The sequence below is a fragment of the Oncorhynchus kisutch genome, unplaced genomic scaffold (genome assembly GCF_002021735.2).
Source record: "Oncorhynchus kisutch isolate 150728-3 unplaced genomic scaffold, Okis_V2 Okis06b-Okis10b_hom, whole genome shotgun sequence".
Classification (NCBI taxonomy): Eukaryota; Metazoa; Chordata; class Actinopteri; order Salmoniformes; family Salmonidae; genus Oncorhynchus; species Oncorhynchus kisutch.
Window position 1 is genome coordinate 22,229,778 of NW_022261983.1, and position 17,525 is coordinate 22,247,302.

Sequence of the window (17,525 nt, forward strand, 5' to 3'; positions counted from 1 at the left end):
GTCAGCGATCTTACCACCATGACTAGTTCATTCTAAATTCACAATGCCATGCTGTTGTATCCTGTATGTATAACTTGGAATATAATTATATTTTGTAAATCTATCTCAAACTGAAATTATTCTGCCTGGCTCCCCTGTTCAAGTTGAGTTCACATTTTAGCCGGGGAGTTTTTGTATTAAGAGTTGATGTTTAGATATTTTTGTATATGTAGTGGATATGAACACCCCTTCAAATGAGTGGATTGGGCTATTTCAGCCACACTTGTTGCTGACAGGTGTATAAAATCGAGCACACAGCCATGCAATCTCCATAGACAAACATTGACAGTATAATGCCCTTACTGAAGAGCTCAGTGACTTTCAATGTAGCATCGTCATAGGATTCCACTTTTCCAACAAGTCAGTTCATCAAATTTCTGCCCTGCTAGAGCTGCCCCGGTCAACTGTAAGTGCTGTTATTATGAAGTGGAAACATCTCGGAGCAACGATGTCTCAGCCACGAAGTGGTAGGCCACACAAGCTCACAGAACGGGACCGGCGAGTGCTGAAACAACCAGTGTGTAAAAATCATCTGTCTTTGGTTGCAAAACTCACTACCGAGTAGCAAACTGCCTCTGGAAGCAACATCAGCACAATAACTTAAGTTGGGAGCTTCATGAAATGGGTTTCAATGGCTGAGCAGCCGTACACATGCCTACGAAAAGTAATGGTCTGTGGCTGTTTTTCATGGTTCAGGCCCTTTAGTTCCAGTGAAGGGAAATTGTAACACGACAGCGTACAATGACATTCTAGATGATTCAACTTTGTGGCAACAGTTTGGGGAAGGCCCTTTCCTGTTTCAGAATGACAATCCTCCTGTGCACAAAGTGAGGTCCATTCAGAAATGGTTTGTCGAGATCGATGTGGAAGAACTTGACTTGCCTGCACAGAGCCCTGACCTCCATCAGCCAGGCCTAATCGCAAGCCAGGCCTAATTACAAGCATCAGTGCCCGACCTCACTCATGCTCGTGCCTGAATGGAAGCAAATCCCCGCAACGATGTTCGAAAGCCGTCCCAGAAGAGTGGAGGTTGTTATAGCAACGGGGGGGGGGATCGTTTTAGCCATGTAGTGTATGTTGTCCATTTCAAAGAATGTTTTGAATTTATTGCTGAACACCAACTAGAGTTAATAAAAATGGTGACAGCAATGTGTTGTTGGAGTAGATCTTTGAGTAAGAAGGTTTATGCATAACATAGGGTCCTAGCATAACCAAGGGTCCTAGCATAAAGGGTCCTAGCATAACCAAGGGTCCTAGTATAACCAAGGGTCCTAGTATAACCAAGGGTCCTAGCATAACCAAGGGTCCTAGTATAACCAAGGGTCCTAGCATAACCAAGGGTCCTAGCATAAAGGGTCCTAGCATAACCAAGGGTCCTAGTATAACCAAGGGTCCTAGCATAAAGGGTCCTAGCATAACCAAGGGTCCTAGTATAACCAAGGGTCCTAGTATAACCAAGGGTCCTAGCATAAAGGGTCCTAGCATAACCAAGGGTCCTAGCATAACCACGGGTCCTAGTATAACCAAGGGTTCAAGTGTCACAGGCAAAGTGTATGTATGTAGTGTCACATCAACATTTTGTGAGGACAGAAATGTAAGAAAATCTTAGATTTGTAATTATTTGTTAATTGATCAATAATGACAAAGGTGAAACTCTAGCTTCAGTTAGATAACAATGGTCATATGTGTAATTTTAACATAAACACACATTAATCCGGATAAGATTGCTATACTACCATTCTTTGACACCTATCTAAAAAATGTGGATCTTCATTTTAGTCTGTCTTACATGGCTTTTGCATTGGGTGACCGTTGATAGCGTGAAAATACCAATTAAAATTGCTGGTCAAAATGGGGGGGGGACACCCATTATAACATGTTCAGTTATGCTCACCGCACGACTGATAAACCCACACTACATTCGAGCTAGAAAGCGCGTAATCGTGATTCGTGCATCGTACGGCTTTTATTTTGTCTTAGCCATATTTTGATTGACGTCGTGTCAAAAACGTCACTACGCCGGAAGTGTTGGAAAGATTAAAATCCTCTTGAGTGACAGCAGCCGTTTGGTACATTGTATTTTTTGTCTTTCTGTAGGGATGGAGGTGACACGAACAAGTAATTCACCTCTTTATGCACCCTTATAGATAATATACACAGATATTATAGTCATATGCTATTAGATACACAAACTTAGTTGTGGTTTCTCACCGCACAATCATGATTCTGTTCATTTCCGCGAGGTTGTGAATGCTAACCCGCTAACTAGCATTAATAGCTAGCTTGCGTGTTGAGTAAACCACCAACGCATGTTGGCTGATTGTTGTTTTTGTATTACAGATTTCAAAGACAGTTTAAGCACTGTGTACAGCGCAATAGAGGAAGCAGACTTTCTCGCAATCGATGGGGAATTTTCAGGTAAGTCATTGTTAGCTAGCTATTTAACTGGCAAACGTGTATAGTTACATTTTAACTAGCTCGCTCGCCAACCCGTTTCCGTGGCTGCTACAAGCCACACACACGAATTCGGTGTTGAACTCTTGACATCTTCATCATTATCTAGTTAATACAGTAGAAAATACACTCTATTCGGTTTCAGGTATTAGCGATGGGCCCAACGTCAGCGCACTGACTAACGGGTTGGACACGCCAGAGGAGCGCTACATGAAGCTAAAAAAGGTAACAGTCAAGAGATACATGCGTTTAGAGTTGGGGGGCAATGCGGTTTCCTGCATTATGCTGCATTTACTTGACACTACAACGTTTTATGGCAGCCATGTTGGTTCCCCGTTAGTTTAACATGGAGAATATTTAACAATGTAATGGAATGTCTAGAATGAGAACGATATTCAAAACTCTAACATAAACAAAACACTAAATATTTGGCCCTGGTTAAAACTGTCGGTGTCGGTCCAGCACTGAGTGAGTCGCTACAGTTGAAGTCAGAAGTTTACATACACCTTAGCAAAAGATTTAAACTCCTGACATTTAATCCTAGTAAGATGTCCCGGTCTTAGGTCAGTTAGGATCAGTTAGGATCACCACTTTATGTTAAGAATTTGAAATGTCAGAATAATAGGAGAGATTTTTTTTCTTTCTCCCAGCTTTTCTTTCTTTCATAACATTCCCAGTGGGTCAGAAGTTTACAAACTCAAATAGTATTTGGTAGAATTGCCTTTAAATTGTTTAACTTGGGTCAAACGTTTTGGTTGGCCTTCCACAATCTTCCCACAGTAAGTTGGGTGAATTTTGGCCCATTCCTCCTGACAGTGCAGGTGTAACTGTGTCAGGTTTGTAGGCCTCCTTGCTCGCATATGCTTTTTCAGTTCTGCCCACAAATGTTCTATCGGATTAAGGTCAGGGCTTTGTGATGGTCACTCCAATACCTTGACTTTGTTGTCCTCAATCCATTTTGCCACAACTTTGGAAGTATGCTTGGGGTCATTATCCATTTGGAAGACCCATTTGTGACCAAGCTTTAACTTCCTGACTGAGGTCTTGTGATGTTGCTAAAATATATCCACATACTTTTCCCTCATGCCATCTATTTAGTGAAGTGCACCAGTCCGTCCTGCAGCAAAGCACCCCCACAACATGATGCTGCCACCTCCGTGCTTCATGGTTGGGACGGTATTCTTTGGCTTCTTAGCCTCACCCATTTTCCTCCAAACATCACGTTGGTCATTATGGCCAAACAGTTCTGTTTTTTGTTTCATCAGACCAGAAGAGATTTCTCCAAAAAGTACGATATTTGTCCCCATGTGCAGTTGCAAACCGTAGTCTGGCTTTTTTATGGCGGTTTTGGAGCAGTGGCTTCTTCCTTGCTGAGCGGCCTTTCAGGTTATGTCGATATAGGACTCGTTTTACTGTGGATGTAGATACTTTTGTACTTGTTTCCTCCAGCATCTTCACAAGGTCCTTTGCTGCTGTTCTGGGATTGATTTGTTCTTTTTCGCACCAAAGTACGTTCATCTCTAGGAGACAGAACGCGTTTCCTTCCTGACTGGCTTGACCGCTGTGTGGTCCCATGGTGTTTATACTTGTGTACTATTGTTTGTACAGATGAACGTGGTACCTTCAGGCGTTTGGAAATTGCTACCAAAGATGAGCCAGACTTGTGGAGGTCTACAATTGTTTTTCTGAGGTCTTGGCTGATTTCTTTTGATTTTCCCATGATGTCAAGCAAAGAGGCACTGAGTTTGAAGGTAGGCCTTGAAATACATCCACAGGTACACCTCCAATTGACTCAAATGATGTCAATTAGCCTATCAGAAGCTTCTAAAGCCATGACATTTTCTGGAATTATCCAAGCTGTTTAAAGGCACAGGCAACTTAGTCTATGTAAACTTCTGACCCACTGGGATTGTGATACAGTGAATTTATAAGTGAAATAATCTGTCTGTAAACAATTGTTGGAAAAATTATCATTGTCATGCACAAAGTAGATGTCCTAACCGATTTGCCAAAACTATAGTTTATCAAGAAATTTGTGGAGTGGTTGAAAAACAAGTTTTAATGACTCCAACCTAAGTGGATGTCAACTAGTTTTAATGACTCCAACCTCAGTGTATGTCAACTTCCCATTGTATATAACTAATATAGCTCGCATAACTTTTTATATCATGGCTGAATTTGATCATGGTTTTCGGGTGTTTTTGATTCCTGGAGTCTGTATGTATGGGTCACAACAAGGCCATGTGCTATCGGTCCTGCTTTAAATGTACACGTTTGAGACTCTCTCCACTCCTCTGGCTCCCCCCCCCCCCCCCCCCCCACTCCACTCCCCCCTCCTCCCCTCCTCCACCCCCCCCCCCTCCACTCCTCTGCGCCCCCCCCCCCTCCACTCCTCTGCCCCCCCCCCCCCCCCTCTCCACTCCTCTGCCCCCCCCCCCTCTCTATCCAGCACTCCATGGACTTCTTGCTGTTTCAGTTTGGACTGTGTACGTTCACATATGACCAGGCAGAGTCCAAGTGAGTAGGATTTATCTCTCTGATTTAACATTTAACACGCAGTCGGTTTTGAACTGAGTTACATCTGCGTAACATGAAGCTTCTCAGAGTAGGAGTGCTGATTTAGGATCTGTTTTTAGCCTTTCAGATTGTTCTGAATGAGACTCCATATGGACCTGATCCTATATCGGCCCGTGACTTGACCCCAGATCAGTTAGTGATTTAGCCAACTCTTCTCTACTGTGGTGTTACACTGTCATAACAAATGGGTTGTGTCTGAAATACTGATCTGGGACCAGCTGATATAGGCTGATACACTTTATTTAACACTATAAGTCAGCTATATGTGATCTCTATGCAGGCTATAGGAATGTTTAACCTAGCTGACCTGGTGTTCTTGTCCCCACAGGTACGTCATCAAGACTTTTAATTTTTATATATTCCCAAAGCCGTTCAACAGAACCTCCCCAGACACCAAGTTCATCTGCCAGGTTAGGAAACTGTTGGTCTGTCTTATCTTATCCGGGTGGTACAAGCATTTCTTATTGGTGCTTCGACAACCTGCATCGCTTGCTGTTTGGGGTTTTAGGCTGGGTTTCTGTACAGCACTTTGAGATATCAGCTGATGTAAGAAGGGCTATGTAAATACATGGGGAGTGACGACCTAAACCTGTCCAATCAAATCACGTTTCAGCCCGTTATATAAATACACGTGATTTGATTGGACAGGTTTAGGTTGTCACTCCCCATTTCAGCCCGTTTGCTTCCTTTCCATCCCTGGAGAATAGGACCCATGTTGCCCCTGGTGGTGCTTTGGTAAATATGTCTGTTTTGTTATTTCAGAGTTCCAGCATAGACTTCCTGGCCAGTCAGGGTTTTGACTTCAACAAAGTGTTCCGTCACGGTAGGTGGCATTCTGTCTGGTTGCCGTAGAAATCCCAACTAGGACAATAAATCGTTTTGATGGATTGAAGCTACTCTAGTTAACCCCCTTCCCTGTTCTGGATGCTCTAGGAATTCCAACTAGGTCAATAAAGATGACGAAGTGATTGATTTAAGCCAACCAACACTCCGCCATCTAACCCCGCCTCCTTTTCTGGTTGCCGTAGGGATCCCGTACCTGAACCAGGAAGAGGAAGTGCAGCTGCGAGAGCAGTATGAGGAGAGGCGGAGTCAGAGTAACGGATCAGGAAACCCCTCCTACATCTCCCCCAACTCAAACAAAGGCCCCGGTAGCATCCCCGAGGAGCACAGGGAGTACATCGGGCGGGTGGTGTAAGTTTAAACCTGACTTCTAGTTACAACTTTAGACTGTAGTTGCATGTGGTGAGAGAGATGACAGCCTGGTCCCAAATCTGCCCCTTTCCCTCCTGCTGACACTAGTTCCTCCAGCCGCCACTAGCCCCTTTCCCTCCCTAGCCACCCTCTGACACTAGTTCCTCCTACCGCCCCTTTCCCTCCCTAGCCACCCTCTGACATTAGTTCCTCCTACCGCCCCCTCCCTCCCTAGCTACCCTCTGACACTAGTTCCTCCTACTGCCCCTTTCCCTCCCTAGCTACCCCAGACACGACCATTCAGCTCCAGCCCAGAACGCATCCCTGTCGTCGTTTTGTTAAGTCTTCCTCCTGCCTCTTGTCCCTTGCAGAGAGAAGGTGGAATCTCTGTTCACTACCTCAGAGAAGACTGTGGACCTGGAGCCCTGCACTGGGTAAAGAAACGCGTGTGTTGTGTGTGTGAGAAAAATGTGCATTTATACGACACTTTTATTTCAGTCTCAAAGGGCTTTACCCCCCCAGCAAGATTTACCAGTGTTTTGTTTATTAAACCTCCATTCCCCCTGTTCTGTTCACTGCTCCACTCCAGGTTTCAGAGGAAGCTGATCTACCAGACTCTCAACTCCAAGTAAGTACGTTCTGTCCTTCAAGAGCAGCAATGTTCTAGAACTCTGCAGATATAATTCAGTGTTCCATCCCAAGAACACAGGGAGATTAATGAAATCCACTTTTTGAATTGTTACCATTCTGCTATTTCTAAAACAGATGAATTGGGGTTTTTATCTGTAGTTTTAACGCTGCTTCGTGACAGTTAATGTTTATAATAAAATGTTTATATAGTTCTAGTACTGAGTGTGTATATTGTACAGAGATGACATATCTTTATAGAAGGATAATGTTGATCTACTCTCCTATAGGTTCCCAAAGGGTCTTCATGTGGAGACCTTGGAGACAGAGAAGGTCAGCCTGCCAGCTAGATGAGGTTCTCAAAACCTCTCCTCAGGGGGATCCCCAGCCAGTCCATGTATTTGAACTATTCCAGAGCCCTACGCGACTCGTGATCACGGCTGGTTGTGATACTGCCCGGGATCGAACCAGGGTCTGTAGTGACGCCTCTAGCACTTTCGATGCAGTGCCTTAAACCGCTAGCACACCTGATTGAACTAATCATTAAGACCTTTATACTAGGAATAAGGCTCCTGAATGGCACAGCGATTTAAAGCACTACATTGAAGTGCTAGAGACGTCACTACAGACCCTGGTTCGATCCTGGGCTGTATCACAACAGGCTGTGATCAAGAGTCCCGTAGGGCAGCGCACAATTGGCCCAGCATTAACCGGGTTAGGGGAGGGGTAGGCCGTCATTGTAAAATAAGAAATAGTTCTTAATTAACTGACTAGTTAAATAAATCCATTAAGCTAGAGGATGTAATGAGTGATACCAGTTTCAACTTTAGTTTAGGGCTCCATTTTAACTGTCTTCATACCAATGGATTTACTCAGGGATCTTCTACGTTAGTAATCTGGAGTTACTCAGGGATCTTCTACGTTAGTAATCTGGAGTTACTCAGGGATCTTCTACGTTAGTAATCTGGAGTTACTCAGGGATCTTCTACGTTAGTAATCTGGAGTTACTCAGGGATCTTCTACGTTAGTAATCTGGAGTTACTCAGGGATCTTCTACGTTAGTAATCTGGATTTACTCAGGGATCTTCTACGTTAGTAATCTGGAGTTACTCAGGGATCTTCTACGTTAGTAATCTGGAGTTACTCAGGGATCTTCTACGTTAGTAATCTGGAGTTACTCAGGGATCTTCTACGTTAGTAATCTGGAGTTACTCAGGGATCTTCTACGTTAGTAATCTGGAGTTACTCAGGGATCTTCTACGTTAGTAATCTGGAGTTACTCAGGGATCTTCTACGTTAGTAATCTGGAGTTACTCAGGGATCTTCTACGTTAGTAATCAGGTTTAATGAAATTATTTTATTTTCTCTGCAGTATAACTGTTTAGAGTAACTTTTGTCTCCAGTCAGTGTGAGGTGTATGTTTGTATACCTTATAAACACATGTATGTTTTATATTATATATGATGTTCCAGAAAGAGCAACACCTCCTGATCTAGAAGGAACAACACAATGAAATACTATCCTCCCGGTGTTCTAGTCTGACCTCCTGCCGGTGTTCTAGTCTGACCTCCTCCCGGTGTTCTAGTCTGACCTCCTCCCGGTGTTCTAGTCTGACCTCCTCCCGGTGTTCTGGTCTGACCTCCTCCCGGTGTTCTAGTCTGACCTCCTCCCGGTGTTCTAGTCTGACCTCCTCCCGGTGTTCTGGTCTGACCTCCTCTCCTCCCGGTGTTCTGGTCTGACCTCCTCCCGGTGTTCTGGTCTGACCTCCTCCCGGTGTTCTGGTCTGACCTCCTCCCGGTGTTCTGGTCTGACCTCCTCCCGGTGTTCTGGTCTGACCTCCTCCCGGTGTTCTGGTCTGACCTCCTCCCGGTGTTCTGGTCTGACCTCCTCCCGGTGTTCTGGTCTGACCTCCTCCCGGTGTTCTGGTCTGACCTCCTCCCGGTGTTCTGGTCTGACCTCCTCCCGGTGTTCTGGTCTGACCTCCTCCCGGTGTTCTGGTCTGACCTCCTCCCGGTGTTCTGGTCTGACCTCCTCCCGGTGTTCTGGTCTGACCTCCTCCCGGTGTTCTGGTCTGACCTCCTGCCGGTGTTCTGGTCTGACCTCCTCCCGGTGTTCTGGTCTGACCTCCTGCCGGTGTTCTGGTCTGACCTCCTGCCGGTGTTCTGGTCTGACCTCCTGCCGGTGTTCTGGTCTGACCCCCCCCCCCCCCCCCCCCCCCCCCCCCCCCTGCCGGTGTTCTGGTCTGGGGTCGGCTCCGGTCAGTAGGTGGGGTCGGCTCCGGTCAGTAGGTGGGGTCGGCTCCGGTCAGTAGGTGGGGTCGGCTCCGGTCAGTAGGTGCTGATGTACATTAATAGAAGGGTGTATTATGTGATGATATAATGGGGTTTCAGAAAGAGCGGTACATCCAGATCAGCAAGGTGGACGACGAGGAGAGGAAGAGGAGAGAACGGCAGAAACAGGAGAGAGAACAGGTGACGTTCCTTCTACGGTTTTTTTTTCCAACAAAAAAAGAAGCAAACCCAACATTCCAGAACATTCCTCCCTGTGGTGTTCTAGATGGAAGCAGTCTAAACACAGTAACTCCAGAATGACACGACCAGTTTAATTTTCTTCTACTGTATCTAAAAAGCAGACGGCACATTTCTTCTTAATGTTCCAAATCTTTACCCCCCCCCCCCCTTTCAAGAAACATGATCAGGAGGCAACGTTTTGAATCTGGGAGATGACTTGTCCAATAAGAGACATTCCTTTGTAGTTTCTTTGCAATGTTTTGCTACGTTTCCTACTGAACGTGACCCTCGTCAATCCTTCCAGGAGGAGCTGAATGACGCTGTGGGATTCTCCAGGGTCATACACGCCATCTCCAAATCTGTGAGTTACCCTGACAACCTGTTATCAAATTGTTTAGTTTTAATCTGTATGTTACGATGTACCAGTATATACCAACTGCCTTTGCAATCCACCACTGAAACGATAAGGAATATTGTAGTTGAGTGAGTTCTCCTTGATCTCTTGGGCGCCATACCTTTAGGTTGGGACTCAACTCTTTCCCCCCTCTCTCCAACCCAGGGAAAGTTGGTGGTTGGCCACAACATGCTGCTAGACGTCATGCACACCATCCATCAGTTCTACTGCGTACTGCCAGAGGTACAAAACACGCACCATTTATATATGAACACAGTGGTTTAATTTTAAATTTCACCTTTATTTAACCAGGTAGGCTAGTTGAGAACAAGTTCTCATTTACAACTGTGATCTGGCCAAGATAAAACAAAGCAGTGTGACACAAACAACAACACAGTTACACATGGGATAAACAAACATAGTCAATAAAACAATGGAAAAGTGTATATACAGTGTGTGCAAATAAGGTAAGACAAGGGTGGTAGGCAATAAGTAGGCCATAGTGGTGAAATAATTACAATTTAGCAATTAAACACTGGAGTGAATAGATGTGCAGAAGATGAATGTGCAAGTAGAGATACTGGGGTGCAAAGGAGCAAAATAAATAAATACAGTATGGTGATGAGGTAGATTGGATGGGCTATTTACAGATGGGCTATGTACAGGTGCAGTGATCTGTGAGCTGCTCTGACAGCTGGTGCTTAAAGCTAGTGAGGGAGATATGAGTCTCCAGCTTCAGCGATTTTTGAAATTCGTTCCAGTCATTGGCAGCAGAGAACTGTAAGGAGAGGCGTCCAAAGGAATTTGCAGTGACCAGTGAGATATACCTGCTGGAGCGTGTGCTACGGGTGGGTGCTGCTATGGTTACCAGTGAGCTGAGATAAGGCAGGGCTTTACCTAGCAAAAAACTTATAGATGACGTGGAGCCAGTGGGTTTGGCGACGAATATGAAGCGAGGGCCAGCCAACGAGAGCATACAGGTCGCAGTGGTGGGTAGTATATGGGGCTTTGGTGACAAAACGGATGGCACTGTGATAGACTGCATCCAATTTGTTGAGTAGCGTGGTGGAGGCTATTTTATAAATGACATCGCCGAAGTCGAGGATTGGTAGGATGGTCCGTTTTACAAGGATATGTTTAGCAGCATGAGTGAAGGATGCTTTGTTGCGTAATAGGAAGCATATTCTAGATTTAATTTTGTGAGTCTGGAAGGAGAGTTTACAGTCTAACCATACACTTAGGTATTTGTAGATGTCAGAACAGTCCCGAGTAGTGATGCTGGATGGGCGGGCAGATGCTGGCAGCGATCGGTTGAAGAGCATGCATTTAGTTTTACTTTCATTTAAGAGCAGTTGGAGGCCACGGAAGCAGAGTTGTATGGCATTGATGCTTGTCTGGAGGTTTGTTAAGTGTCCAAAGAAGGGCTAGAAGTATACAGAATGGTATCGTCTGCGTAGAGGTGGATCAGAGAATCACCAGCAGCAAGAGCTACATCATTGATGTATACAGAGAAGAGAGTCGGTCCAAGAATTGAACCCTGTGGCACACCCATAGAGACTGTCAGAGGTTCGGACAACAGGCCCTCCGATTTGACACGCTGAACTCTTTCTGAGAAGTAGTTGGTGAACCAGACGAGGAAATCATTTGAGAAACCAAGGCTGTTGATTCTGCCGATAAGAATGTTGTGGTTGACAGAGTCGAAAGCCTTGGCCAGGTTGATGAATACGGCTGCACAGTATTGTCTCTTATCAATGGAGGTTATGATATCGTTTAGGACCTTGAGCGTGGCTGAGGTGTATCCATGACCAGCTCTGAAACCAGAATGCATAGCAGAGAAGGTACGGTGGGATTCGAAATGGTCGGTGAGCTGTTTGTTAATTTGGCTTTTGATGACCTTAGAAAGGCAGGGTAGGATGGCTATAGGTCTGTAGCAGTTTGGGTCTAGATTGTCTCCCCCTTTGAAGAGGGGGATTACCGCGGCAGCTTTTCAATCTTTGGGGATCTCAAACAATACGAAAGATGTTTAACAGGCTAGTAATAGGGGTTGCAACAATTTCGGCTGTAATTTTAGAAAGAGAGGGTCCAGATTTTTTTTTGGGGGGGGGGGGGGTCCTGATTTTGCAGCTCGTTCAGAACATCAGCTTTATGGATTTGGGTGAAGGAGAAATGGGGGGGGCTTGGGAAAATTGCTGTGGGGGGTGTTGACCAGGGTAGGAGTGGCCAGGTGGTAAGCATGGCCAGCTGTAGAAAAATGATTATTGAAATCCTCAATTATCGTGGATTTATAGGTGGTGACAATGTTTTCTAGCCTCCGTGCAGTGGGCATCTGGGAGGAGGTGCTCTTATTCTCCATGGACTTTAGTGTCCCAGAACTTTTTGGCGTTTGTGTTGCAGGATGCAAATTTCTGTTAGGAAAGCGAAGGCTTGCTTTTTCAAAGTGCCTGTGTATATTGGTTCCTAACTTCCCTGAGAAGTTGCATATCGCAGGGTCTATTCGATGCTAATGCAGGATGCTAATGCAGGATGCTAATGCAGGATGCTAATGCAGGATGCTAATGCAGGATGCTAATGCAGGATGCTAATGCAGGATGCTAATGCAGGATGCTAATGCAGGATGCTAATGCAGGATGCCTTTGTGCTGGTCAAGGGCAGTCAGGTCTGGAGTGAACCAAGGGCTATATCTGTTCCTGGTTCTACATGTTTTTAACGGGGCATGCTTATTTAAGATTGTGAGGAAAGCACTTTTTAAAGAATAACCAGTTATATTCTACTGACGGAATGAGGTCGGAAACACAGTGGTTTAGAGCAACCTTGTTTCTTTTCTATTTGACAGTCTTTTCTTTCTTCTCCACAGGACCTGAATGACTTTAAAGAAGTCACTCAGTGTGTCTTCCCCAGGTAAATACATACTGCTGCGTCAGGGTTTCGGTGGGTCTTCCCTGGGTAAATACATTCTGCTGTGTCAGGGTTTCTGTGGGTCTTCCCTGGGTAAATGCATTCTGCTGTGTCAGGGTTTCGGGGGGTCTTCCCCGGGTAAAGGACATACTGCTGCGTCAGGGTTTCGGTGCGTCTTCCCCGGGTAAAGGACATTCTGCTGCGTGAGGGTTTCGGAGGGTCTTCCCCGGGTAAAGACGTACTACTACTATATCTCTATGGGCCGTTCTGGCTCCGACAAGGCTTACCACTACTTTGACCTAACCTCTCTGGGACTCAGTCTATTTATCTGGTGCACTGTTAATCTAGAAACCTCTCCAGTAGCCCAGAGGTTGGAGAGGGGGACCAGCAGCTGGACGAGCCGGCGACACACATGGGAATGAACTGGCAGCTGGAAGGCTGCTGCTCTGATCCCATGTACCATCTCCTGCCGTTGTGCAAGGCACTTAACCCACCAGGTTTTTCACCCAGGAGCTCTGCTCTGCGTCTGACCCGGTGCCCCTCCCCCTCAATGTGGTGCCCCTCCCCCTCAACGCGGTGCCCCTCCCCCCAATGCGTGTGTATATTTGGTGCTGTTGGTAAAGATAGATGTTCCTCTCTAACCAACGGACCAAGTATCTTCTCTATTGTTTCCTCAGGCTGTTGGACACCAAGCTCATGGCCACTACGCAACCGTTCAAGGTAATACTATTTCAGGTATTTAGATGTCAGGTTAAAGGATGTCATAGCCTCCCGGGTGGTGCAGTGGTTCAGGGCTGTGCCACCAGAGACTCTGGGTTCGCGCCCAGGCTCTGTCGCAACTGGCCGCGACCGGGAGGTCCTTGGGGCGACGCACAATTGGTCTAGCGTCGTCCGGGTTAGGGAGGGTTTGGCCGGTAGGGATATCCTTGTCTCATCGCGCACCAGCGACTCCTGTGGAGAGCCGGGCGCAGTGCGCGCTAACCAAGGTTGCCAGGTGCACGGTGTTTCCTCCGACACATTGGTGGGGCTGGCTTCCGGGTTGGATGTGTTAAGAAGCAGTGCGGCTTGGTTGGGTTGTGTATCGGAGGACGCATGACTTTCAACCTTCGTCTCTCTCGAGCCCGTACGGGAGTTAAAGCGATGAGACAAGATAGTAGCTACTAACAATTGGATACCACGAAATTGGGGAGGAAAAAGGGGGTAAAATTCAACAACAAAAAAAGGATGTCATGAAACCCCCTGTGGAAGTCTGAAGAATATTCATTGTGCCTTTTTGTTTTTTTGATCCCTTCTAGGAGTTGATCAACATCACGTCTCTAGCAGAGCTGCAGAAACAGCTGAAAGAGAGCCCCTTCAAATCTCCTAAAGTTGGTAAGAGAACATGACGACGACTACGCCACGTTTAAGGAACAGGAAGTTATTTCAGAAGCTTATCTAACAAAATAACTACATCACATGAACAAAATCATATAGCTTTTAACATAATGGAAATGGTGGTACATTTTGTGTAAAAAAATTCTAACTTAACCTTATATTGTCTATAGTTGAGGACAAGATTCTATAGCAGTGGTTCTCAACCAAGGGTACTAAAGAGCCCCTGGTGGTACTAGACCTATCCACATGGGGTGCTTGAGAAGACTCCTAATACCATAGGCTTACTGTTAAAATGCAAGAGGGAGTACTTCAGGTGTACTCCGGACAGAGGAAATTATACTTGGTATTTTAACCGAGGTTGAACCATTTGATCTATAGGACCTATGTAGATACTGTGATGCAGTGGTATTCAAAGTCGGGGAAGTGACTGCAGTGGGGTCACTTTATTTAGGAGTACAGATTATTGTATGGGACCGTATACTAACAAAAATCTAAGTTTTTATAGTCATTATATTTTGGCGTCGTAAGCAGTAGCAGTGTGGACAAAATCTATGGAAGCAGAGACAGAAAATAATGAGACCTATAACCCTGTTAGCATTTCCCAAACTCAACCCTCGGGACCCCAGGGGGTGCACGGTTTGATGGGTGCACGGTTTGATGGGTGCACGGTTTGATGGGTGCACGGTTTGATGGGTGCACGGTTTGATGGGTGCACGGTTTGATGGGTGCACGGTTTGCTTCATGGTTTTTGGCTTCATGGTTTTTGGTTCTCACCCCTACCATAGACTTACACAGTAATTATGACAACTTCCAGAGGACGTCCTCCAACCTATCAGAGCTCATGTATGAAGTGAGCTGACATGTTGTCCATCCAATCAAAGGCTCAGAGAATGTCAGAATCTAGTACTGAAAGTAGAAGCTACAGCTAGCACTGCGGGGAATTTTTGACTCAGAGAAATACAATAGTTGAACGTTTTTGAAGTAATTTCTTCCAAAATAAAGCTAGAGATGAACTATTTTCAGTTTTACTCACATTGCTAGCGAATGCAGTTACCTAGTTTTAGCCTACTGAAACACACTGCTCAAATAGAGGGATGCTATGTTAGCTAGCTGGCTAGGACTTTCCAACACAACACTGGAACTCTTCCAAGTCAAGGTAAACTTTGTTTTACTAATTTATTTGCCACTGGGGCCCGCCAATGTAAGTGCTAAACTGCTTAATGGCTGTACACTGTATCGTTACTGCATGATTGTAGCAGGTTTACTAACGCATTAGTTCTATTGGCTGTGTTGACTATGACGTTACTTAAGCTAATATGGTGACGACGACGAAGTCCTTGTGTAGCGGTTATATGGTATGGCTTGAAGTTTTTTTTTTTGTCGCCTGGTCACACAGCGCATGTGGTGTGCATTGTCCACAAGTGAAGGGATACGGTGAGAGGAGGAGAGCACATCGATGTGAGAAGGAAAACAACGTGGCTGCTATGAAAGTCAACACGTGATAAGGGGGTGTATTCATTAAACTGATTCTGTCGAACTTTTCTTAAACTGAAGCAAGTGGAACAAAACGAGGTTACAATATACCTGGATTTGTCCAATAGAAACTCTCGTTTGCAACTTGGACTAATGATTACACCCTATATCAGCTTAGATGCAGGCAAGAGTGTGCAAGGCGGTATTGAATGTGTCACGGTCACCTCCAAATGTTTATCTCGACCTGTGTTGCACCTACGTTATAAACTTTAATTCATAGGCAGCAGCGGTATGAGAACCAGCACATTCTTGAGCAATACGTCTTTCCTCAGTAGGAAATCCTCGTCGACCCGCTGTGCTGTGAAACTCGGCATGCTCATGGGGCTGACATCGCTGGTCCAAATGTCGGTCGTGACGCCCATAGCAAGTAGCATACATCATGATGGGTACAGGGACCATTTTGAGTATCATGTCGTAGCCTTGACCTCTCGCTGTTACATAGAACAGGGTGAATGGAAAATGACTGCTAATATGGTGTAATAGAAATAAGGTCAAGCTCATCGGGGGAAAAAACTCTGACTCGTGATAATGGCTTTGTTTGCTCCATAACCTGTTAGTTCATATGCCTCGCCACCGTGCTATTGTAAAGGATGTGAAACGGCTAGCTTAGTTAGCGGTGGTGCTATTGTAACGGATGTGAAACGGCTAGCTTAGTTAGCGGTGGTGCTATTGTAACGGATGTGAAACGGCTAGCTTAGTTAGCGGTGGTGCTATTGTAACGGATGTGAAACGGCTAGCTTAGTTAGCGGTGGTGCTATTGTAACGGATGTGAAACGGCTAGCTTAGTTAGCGGTGGTGCTATTGTAACGGATGTGAAACGGCTAGCTTAGTTAGCGGTGTTCGCGCTAAATAGCGTTTCAATCGGTGACGTCACTTGCTCTGAGACCTTGAAGTAGTGGTTCCACCTTGGTCTGCAAGGGTCGCGGCTTTTGTGGAGTGATGGGTAACGATGCTTCGAGGGGTGACTGTTGTTGTGTGCAGAGGGTCCCTGGTTCGCGCCCGGGTATGGGCGAGGGGACGGTCTAAAGTTATACTGTTACACTATATAGGCCGAGACAAGACGGTGGCAGAATGAATTCAAACACCTTTTTTGTTTCATCACAAAACCGGACAGCAACATCTGTCTGATGTCCACAAATAATGTTGTATGTAACAAACAGTTGCTTGACCATGCTGTAGGTCATGTAAGTTAATGTTTCCGACATTTTTTTAACGACTATCGATGTCGAAGCACGGAGCGTTACCGCAAGTCTAAAAGAAATCATGAGCTTTCCATCGTGTCCAGCTGTGTATGTAACATTTCACGTAAACCCTGTTTCCCGTCTGCATCGAAGTACCTAGCATCGAGCATGGTGGCAACACAGTAAAGAGGCTCAGAGAGAATGCCACTGAATCGCTTGTTCACAGCCTCGAGTACTGTAAATTAACCCCACGGTCTGTCGGCAGTTTTGTTGAGCAGACGCTTCAATGCCATGACAGAGGGTATCACGTCTACTGCAGACAGGTGATGAGCTTATTTCTCCAGTCAGTAGTTTGAACGGCGCAAGGAGGGTGTTCATGTTTACATGTTCTCAAATGCCATTGAAATGGCTGCAGCGGTATGAGAACCAGCACATTCTTGAGCAATACGTCTTTCCTCAGTAGGAAATCCTCATCGACCCGCTGTGCTGTCAGACTCGGCATGCTCATGGGGCTGACATCGCTGGTCCAAATGTCGGTCTTGACGCCCATAGCAAGTAGCATAATGAATCCCATTATCTTGGCTTTAATGGATTTCGCCTTTGCGTTGTCTCGCTGAAATGTAAATACTCTTTCAAATGTCTGCTCGACTTGAACTTGTTGTGTTGTTGGAAGTGTCCACTTACTGTTCTGCTGTATTCTTCGTGGCGTCGAATAGGACAGGTCTCCATCCATGGCTAATGTAGTGT

At 45.6% G+C, this 17,525-nt stretch overlaps 1 protein-coding gene across 1 annotated transcript in view; it reads left to right on the plus strand.

Moving 5' to 3' along the window:
- Positions 1–1,936: 1,936 nt before the first annotated feature.
- LOC109885688 (poly(A)-specific ribonuclease PARN) overlaps positions 1,937–17,525 on the plus strand; it is a 29,612-nt gene continuing 14,023 nt past the window's right edge. The window contains exons 1-16 of the mRNA XM_031813840.1: positions 1,937–2,157; positions 2,380–2,457; positions 2,639–2,718; positions 4,943–5,010; positions 5,399–5,480; positions 5,833–5,893; positions 6,099–6,264; positions 6,636–6,698; positions 6,854–6,892; positions 7,182–7,224; positions 9,282–9,362; positions 9,706–9,762; positions 9,961–10,038; positions 12,650–12,693; positions 13,368–13,410; positions 13,986–14,061. Of these exons, the coding sequence (XP_031669700.1) occupies positions 2,139–2,157; positions 2,380–2,457; positions 2,639–2,718; positions 4,943–5,010; positions 5,399–5,480; positions 5,833–5,893; positions 6,099–6,264; positions 6,636–6,698; positions 6,854–6,892; positions 7,182–7,224; positions 9,282–9,362; positions 9,706–9,762; positions 9,961–10,038; positions 12,650–12,693; positions 13,368–13,410; positions 13,986–14,061 (1,078 nt within the window). The 5' untranslated portion in view covers positions 1,937–2,138. The remainder of the gene's footprint in view (positions 2,158–2,379; positions 2,458–2,638; positions 2,719–4,942; positions 5,011–5,398; positions 5,481–5,832; positions 5,894–6,098; positions 6,265–6,635; positions 6,699–6,853; positions 6,893–7,181; positions 7,225–9,281; positions 9,363–9,705; positions 9,763–9,960; positions 10,039–12,649; positions 12,694–13,367; positions 13,411–13,985; positions 14,062–17,525) is intronic.